The sequence below is a fragment of the Aethalodelphis obliquidens genome, unplaced genomic scaffold (assembly GCF_003676395.1).
Source record: "Aethalodelphis obliquidens isolate GAN/ISIS:26980383/991018 unplaced genomic scaffold, ASM367639v1 scaffold8, whole genome shotgun sequence".
Lineage (NCBI taxonomy): Eukaryota > Metazoa > Chordata > Mammalia > Artiodactyla > Delphinidae > Aethalodelphis > Aethalodelphis obliquidens.
Window position 1 is genome coordinate 1,067,864 of NW_020837952.1, and position 8,623 is coordinate 1,076,486.

The window sequence follows — 8,623 nt, forward strand, 5'->3', positions numbered from 1 at the left end:
TATGCTAGCTTCTGCATTATACATGCAGTCTAGCAACAACAAGGAGAAGGTATAAGAAAGAAGTGCAGAACGGCAAGAGACAGCACTCTTTCAAGAATGATTCCTTGAAACTTTCACTGTATACCTCATTGGTCTGATTTTAATCACATTGTCACATATACCTCTAAGAAAGACTGGCTAAAGAATTATTCTGTGTATACATGTGCCTGGATAAAGAACTGTAATAATTCTGTGATGAGACAAAAAAGGATAACAGATATTTGGTGACAACAAGCAATTTCTACCACAAACGGAATTCTATTAATATAAAATGCAAAAAGATAACCAGAAAAGAAAACTATAGAATAATATCTATTATGAATAATGATACAAAAATTCTGAGTAAACTATTAGCAAATGGAACATAGCAATGTATCAAACTAAAATTCAATAAAACCGAACAATGGTTAACGTCAAAATGTAAGGATGGTTCAATATCAGGAAGCTTGCTACCAAAAACATGGCATTGACCAAGATGGCCTTAATGTTTCCTTCAGCTTGACTAATCTCTAGATGAGCTTTTTCCTGCCTCTAGGCCCCTGGCCTCCCTTTTCTTAGAGTTTTTACTTTTGAAAACTTGTCATTATAAATCATTTCTCTGCCCTTTTGTGATGTGAATATTTTAAAAGGCCTCTTGCCAATTTTACAACCCAGGAATGTCTGGGAACCATCTCTTTGAAATGTAATCATCAAGAAAGATAAGCAGCTACCTCTCCATTTCTGTGGGAGGGTAGGAGCCTGACTACTAGGGCACCTTGGTCTAAGTCGTAAATCGACCTCCTGTCATGAAGACACAAGAAAGTTTACTTTTCTTTTGGGTAAAGCCAATTAGCAAATACGGATGGCCTACGATCTCCCAGTCACCACCCCAATTCTTAAAACCCTACTGCCTTTTGTTTCAGTGGAGTTGAGTTCAGACTCAGTTCTGGCCTCTCTTCCGCTATTGCAATAGCTTTCAACATACCTTTCTTTGCTTTTTTGCAATTTTTCTTTGACAACATTAATACATCAAAGGAGTAAAACTGTATGCCAATAGTAATAGGTGCTGAAAAGTAATTTGTAAAATTCAGCATCTATTGATAATAAACAGGAATAGAAAGAAACTAAAATAAAATAAAGATATCAACAATTACAGGAAATATTATTTTAAATATGAAACACTAAAACAATATCAGTTAAGTTCAAGAACAGGCCAGGGATTCCCATTGATACCATTATTAAATATTATTTTAGAAGTTTTCACAAAATAAAAACAGAAATGAAATTACTATATGAATATTGAAAAAGAAGACTATAAGGTATTTCTCTTTTTTTCCTCCTGGTTGTATAGTTGCATGTCTAGGAAACTTAAGCAATTATAGTAAAAGAAAAACCAAAGAGTTAATAAGATTTTGGTACTCTGGCTTATTGCATCCATTGGGTTCAGCTGCAATCACAGAAAAGAAATTTGATACAGGAATCAGCACTTAAAAAAATCATCCAGAAGGGCTGGCTGGAGGAGGCAGCACCTGGATGATCTCTTAGTTAATAAAGTACCCAGCACCTAGAATCGCTCCTTTGCCGTAACAGAAAAAGCTGCTGCCACTGATGCAGACAGCCAGGGAATCAGGAAAGTTCTGCTGCTGCAGTCGAGTGTAGAGCCATACTACTTTCAACCTAGCCAAAAGCTGTCTCTACTATTGTAGAAGCTGCTAAATCAGTGAGACTTCACAGTTATCGGCTGTAGAGCCATGCCACCTCTGCTATGATCTAGGTCAGCAAAATGAATGCAAAATGAATGCCCCACATCTTGCTTTGCTCCTCCCAGGATTCAGGTTCAAATTATCATCTCAATGAATGTGTCTGACTGAAACCTCAAAAAAACCTTCTTGATACCTGATCCAGTGGAGTTTTCAAATACAGTTTTTACCTTCTAGTTTCTACACACTAGAGTAGGATTGAAAGGGTGCAAACAAATGCATTCCACAGTATCTACCACATTGGATACAGTAGTAAATATATAAAATGTGCCGGCTTATCACTGTACTAACAGTAAGAACAGTAAAAAACAAAAATGGGAAAACATCTCATTTACAATAGTGACAGAAACTTTAAAGATGTATGGGTACATTTAATATGAATGGCATGATAATCTATGAAATTTTATTTAGGGATATTAACGATGTCTAACAAATTGAAAGAAATATTCTTGTTGTGAAAGTATTCTTACTGGCATGACTCAACATCATTAAAATGTCTACTACCCCCAAACTAGTTTTTAAATTTAAGGCCATTTAAATCGTAATCCCAAAATAGAACTCTTTTGAAACTGAATAAGAATAATGGAGCTCATATAAATATAAAATAATGGAGCTCATATAAAATATTGAGAAAGAATAATAGTGGTTGTGGGGGGATGTTGTTGAAGGAGACTTATCTTGCCAAATATCAATATAATATTTTAACTAAAAGATGAATAGAACATTGATTAAAAAATTTAAAACTATAAATTTATCTCAGATTTTAATGTGTGACTCAAGTGCTATTTTAGTTCAGTTAGAAAAGAATAGCTTATTTATTAAATGTTGCTGTCATCGTTGTTATCCATCATAACCTAATATAGTTAGACATCTATTTCACACCAAGTAAGTACAAACATGAATTCCAAATGATTATAGATGTAAATGTAACAAATTTTTAAAACTAAGTCTAAGAAAGTATATCTAGGGAACTATTTTTAAATTCAAAATGAAGTAGACCTTTATCTCAGAGGGTAAAGAGATTTATTGTTTGAAGAATATAAATTATGTATGAATATATAAAAACTAAGCTTCTGCATGGCAAAAGATACCATAAACCACAACAAGAACAAGTAGCAGAACAGAAAAAAACCACCTGCTGCATAGAATACAAATGTAAATATACATGAAATGTGAAATGCTCTAAAACTTTGATTAAAAACAGCAAACAGGGCTTCCCTGGTGGCGCAGTGGTTGAGAGTCCATCTGCCGATGCAGGGGACATGGGTTCGTGCCCCGGTCTGGGAAGATCCCACATGCCGCGGAGCGGCTGAGCCTGTGAGCCATGGCCGCTGGGCCTGCGCGTCCAGAGCCTGTGCTCCGCAACGGGAGAGGCCACAACAGTGAGAGGCCCACGTATGGCAAAAAATATAAATAAATAAAAATAAACAGCAAACAAGCTGAAAAAAAATGAGCTGTGGATATAATCTTCACAAAAGATCAAATGCAAAGGACCAACTAATATGTGAAAAGATGTTAATATTGCCTAGTGGCAGAGGAATGCAAATTGAAATAAAATAAATAAATTTCATGTTATGTATTCAAAAATGTTTACTGTAGCATTTTTGCAGTGGTTAAAAAATGGAAGCAGAGTGAGCCTAAACATAGGGGAATGGTTTAGAAACTGTGGCACATTCACTAGTAGAATTTTATGCTGACACACAGAAAAATGAATTAGAGCTATGGCATTTGAAGTGTAGTACGTTTTATAAATTATTAAAGAATGAAAAGCAACCAGAATAAAAAGTGTGTATTTATACAGTCTTTAAACAGAGATGGAAAACTTCTATATGTACACATATATGTATATGTGTATGGAAGTTTGAATGTGACTATATAAACCCAGAGAAAGCTAAGAAAGATATATACTCTGTGATTAACATGGGTTACCTTGAGTGGAGAATAAGTAGGAGAAAATGTGGAAAGGATGGCAAGCCAAGAAAACAAAAAAAAAAAAACCAGGAAACAGATTGTATGATGTGATCCCATTCAGGTGTTTATGTAAAATGATGTCTGAATAAAAGAATATAAATAAATAAAAATGGTTCAAAAAACAACACTACATAGAAATTAAATTTACTCTTATTTGTTAAGAAAAAAATAAAATTTATCCCCAGAAATATTCTCTAGATTATTGGAGATAAAAATTCATCTAGTACTATATTCTTTCCAACATGTAATTCTTTCCTTTTCTCATTCTGATTTCATCTTTCAGGCCCTGTTGGTTTTGGCTCCTGGACCTCAACAAAGCGACAGGGAAGAATTCAGGCTATGAGGAGTAACTAGCTTTATTCCATTAGGGAGTCACAGTATGCTGAGGCAAGGGAAACATGGTGGTTTTAGGGAGGTTGGAGGTTCTTGGTTCTCCAGGTCCTCCAAGTCCATGATGTCACTATTCTGATATTCCATGATGCTGAGATGATGTAATTCCCTGGTCAACATCCATTTCTCTGATAAGCAACCTGCTGCTGTAGTGAAGTCACTGAGTCAGCCTCTGAGTTATTTTTGAATAGTCTCTGCTCTACATCTATAAAAGGAAAGGTATTCTTTCAGCACCGGGAAAGAAAGTCCCTGAACTTCATTCTGAACCTTAAAGTCAAAAATCAGGAAATGTTTTTTAGATGTTGTGTTGTATGAGCTGTTTATATATGTTGAATATTAATCCCTTGTCAGTCATACCATTTGCAAACACTTTTTCCCCAACAACCCTATTTAAAAATGTGCAGAAGAACTAAATAGACATTTTTTCAAAGAAGACATGCAGTTGGCCAACAGGCACATGAAAAGATGCTCGACATCACTAATCATCAGGGAAGTGCAAATCAAAACCACAAGGAGGTATCGCCTCACACCTGTCAGAATGGCTATCATCAAAAAGTCTACAGATAACAAACGCTGGCGAGGATGTGTAGAAAAGGGAACCCTTGTAACACTGTCTGTGGAAATGTAAAATGGCACAACCAATTACTGTGGAAACCAGTATGGGGGTTTCTCAAAAAAACTAAAAATAGAACTACCATATGACCCAGCAATTCCACTCCTGAGTATACAGCCCCAAAAAACAAAAACACTAATTTGAAAAGATACATGCACCCTAATGTTCATAGAAGCATTATTTACAATTGCCAAGACACGAAAATAACTTGTGTCCATCAATAGATGAATGGATAAAGATGTGTTACACACACACACACACACACACACACACACACAATATGGAACACTAAGCCATTAAAAAGAACAAAATTTTGCCATTTGTAGCAACATGGATGGACTTGGAGGGCATTATGCTAAGTGAAATAACTGAGACAGAGAAAGACAAATACTGTACGATATCACTTATATGTGGAATCTAAAAAATATAACAACAAAAAAGCAGACTCACAGAGAACAAACTAGTGGTTACCAGTGGGGGGGAGGGGTAACATAAAGGCGGGGGAGTGGGAGATGCAACTATTAGGTGTATGATAGGCTCAAGGATATACTGTACAACACAGGGAATATAACCAATATTTTGTAATAACTGTAAATGGTAAGTAACCTTTAAAAATTGTATAAAAATTAAAAAATCAAGAAATAATTGTCTTGACAACAGAAGACACTGTGGTGTTGGCATTCCTCTTTCTCTTGTACTTGCTTAATTTTAGCAACTTTCCCTTACTGAAAGGCTTATTAGCACAGTGTCCATGGTCTCAGGCAATGGATCTTAAGAGTGGCAATTACATATGATGAGCAGTAACGACGGACAGACGGCTCACTGCGTTGTGCGTGTCTTAGCACAATCACGAACTCTACATATCCTCACTTCCCTGATATTTGTTGCCTACAAATCAATCTCCCAGCTCCAATTTCAAAACCAATCATTTTTCTTTGAAAAAAACAGAAACTGACTGCAAATAACCTGATTAAAGAGAGAAAACACATTTTTGGAAAAAAGGATAGTTCACAAAATAGAAGAGGAAGGGCAGCATAGTGATTACTGTCTTTTCCCAAATCTTAACTAAATATCTAAATCTAAATACTTTGCATTTCACCAAAGTTCTGTTGCTTGAACCTCACCTTTGGTACTAGTGGTATTAATTACCATTCTTTGTAAGCAGCTGAATCCAATAGCAAATGTAATTATAGAAAGTATTTGCCAGACTCATAGACTTAATGGAAGCAGCACTACAGTGATTGAGAGCGTGGACTTGATTCAAACCGCATGGGTTAAAATTCCAGCTCCACCATTTCCTTGCTATGAATCGCTGAACAGCATACAAACATCCTGAGTCTCATTTCCTCATCCGTAAAGGAAAGCTCACAATAAACCTATCTCATGTATCTGTTGAGATAACTAAGTAGGATAAATAAAAGGTACTATATTAGTTTTCTGTTGCTGCCATAACAAATTACCACAAACTTAGTGCCTTCAAATGACACAAATACATTTTCTGATAGTTCTTTAGGTCAGAAATATGGGTGCACTCAACTGATTTTTTGCCCTGGGTCACACAAGGCCAAAGTCAAGTCAGTAGGTCTTACCTGGAGGATCTAGGAGAGACACCATTCAGGTTGTTGGCAGAATTCAGTTCCATGAATTCCATGGACTAAAGTTCCTATTTCTTTGCTGGCTCTTGGCTGGGGGTTGTTTTCAGCTTCTAGAGGCCACCCACAACCTCTGGCTCATGGACCCACACCAGCAATGGTGGGTTGAGTCTTTCTCATGCTTATATTATCTCTGACCTTCCCTTTCCGCCTCATCATAACTGCCTACAGCTGGAGAAGTTTCCCTGCTTTTAAGGATTCATGTGATTAGATCGAGCCCACCTGGATAATCTATACTACTCGACCCCTTTTAAGGTCTATAACCTCATTCATCTGCCCAGCCCCTTTCGTCACATAACATATTCACAAGTTCCAGGGATTAGGAGATCATCTTCAGGAGGCCATCCTGTCTATCCCAGGAACTTAACGCACTTTGTGACATGAGTTAAGAAATGTAACAAATTAGCTATTATTACCATATCTATTAAAAATACGACCTCAGCAAGGACAATTGCCAGGGGAACAGGGTTTCATGGTCTCTTTAGGCACTACGGTCAGATTGACTTTATTCTGAATGATGGTTTTTTTGTTGCCGTTGTTGTTGTTTCTTCCTGCTCAATATCTGAATTTCCTAGAGAAGGATTCTAAATAACCTCAGCTGGGTCTTCGTTTCACACCTTGCCTCAATGCACTGCAGGGAGAAAGGGTAGAGTGGTTAGTCTATCGTGGGTTATAGGATCACCTCACTTTATGGACATGTAAATTTGAGAAAATCAGTCTTCCTGTGGACTTGAAGTGTAATTATATGAAGAAGCATGAAGAAGTAATGAGCAACCATAGCAACAGATGTCCACATAATATGAATAATAAGTCAACATTTTAACAAAATGATCCCTTGAAAAAGAGGGTTATCTGATTCATTTCTCCTTTTCCAAATAAGACTGAACCTGAATCATCCTAAGATAAAGAGTTTCCTGTCCTTTTTAGAAGTATTTCCAAGGAAATAAATGCCACTATGTTCCCTGTAACATCTGGCAGCACGGACAACCAAGAAACTCTCCTTAAAGTCCATTGTTTGATCAGGTAGTGCAATAGTTCAGCTCCTCTTTCATTATCATTTTGTGTACACTACAAGAGAGAATGAAAATATTTTCTAAACATTCTTCCCATAGCTGCCTTCACCTCTTTGTTCTGTAGGCTATAGAAGAGGGAATTCAGCATGGGAGTAATCACACTGTACTGCAAGGAGAAGATCATCTCCAGAGTGGAGCCTGAGGTTGGCAAGAAATAGCTGAGGAAACCTGAGCCATAGAACAAAATAATAGTAGTGAGGTGAGAAGAGCAGGTAGAGAAGGCCTTGCTTCTGCCTGAGGTGGAGCTGATGCTTAGGAGAGTGCAGACAATGTGGTCATAGGCAGAAACAATCATAATGAAGGTTCCAAAGAGATGCAAGACAGAAGAGCAGAGCAGGAGTGTGAAACTGGTGGAGGTATCAAAGCAAGAAAGATGGAAGAGAGAAGGCAGCTTGCAGCTGAAGTGGGGAATAGTTTGGTCCTCACAATAGTCTAAATTGACAGCCAGGAGGATGTTGATGAGAGCATCAACAAAGGCCAGGCCCCAGGAGCCCCACATCAGCCCAGTACAGAGCTGGTTGTTCATCACCTGGCCACAGAGCAGAGGGGAGCTGATGGCTACATAGCGGTCATAGGCCATCACAGCCAGCAGACATGCCTCAGTGCCCCTGGTGGCAAATACAAAGAAGGCCTGAGCCAGGCAGCTGTCTACAAAGATGGTTTTACTTTCAGAAAGTACATTTTCCAGCATCTTGGGGACTGTGACAGATGAGTGGCAAAGGTCCAGAAAGGAGAGTCATCTCAAAAAGAAGTACATGGGTATGTGGAGGTGAAAATCAGCCCTAATCATCAGCAGCATTAAGAAATTTCCCATCAGAGTGAGGAGGTAAATCAGAAGGAACAGCACGAAGAGTACAGCCTGAGTATGGGGGTCAATAGATAGTCCAAGGGGAATGAACTCACGGACAGCACTGTGGTTTTTCATTACCATATAGAGAAGTGTTCTCTCTGGAAAACAAACAAAGAAGATCCATCAAAAGTCCCTTAATGCCTCTCAGTTACCCCAGCACCTAGATCTTACTCTGCATAAATGTTTTTTCATTACTGTCTCACAATCCACATTCAGACATTTAAAAGCTCACTTCCTGGTCATCATCGTATCATTGATGTTTTAAATCAACTATATTACTATTTTTTATTATAATC

At 37.6% G+C, this 8,623-nt stretch overlaps 1 protein-coding gene across 1 annotated transcript; it reads right to left on the minus strand.

Annotated features, from left to right (window-relative positions):
- Window positions 1-6,208: 6,208 nt before the first annotated feature.
- On the minus strand, window positions 6,209-8,408 carry LOC113621234 (olfactory receptor 8S1-like). Its single transcript, XM_027108193.1, is given in 2 exon segments — window positions 6,209-6,301; window positions 7,521-8,408. Coding segments are annotated over 2 exon segments (981 nt in total).
- Between the last annotated feature and the right edge of the window lie 215 nt (window positions 8,409-8,623).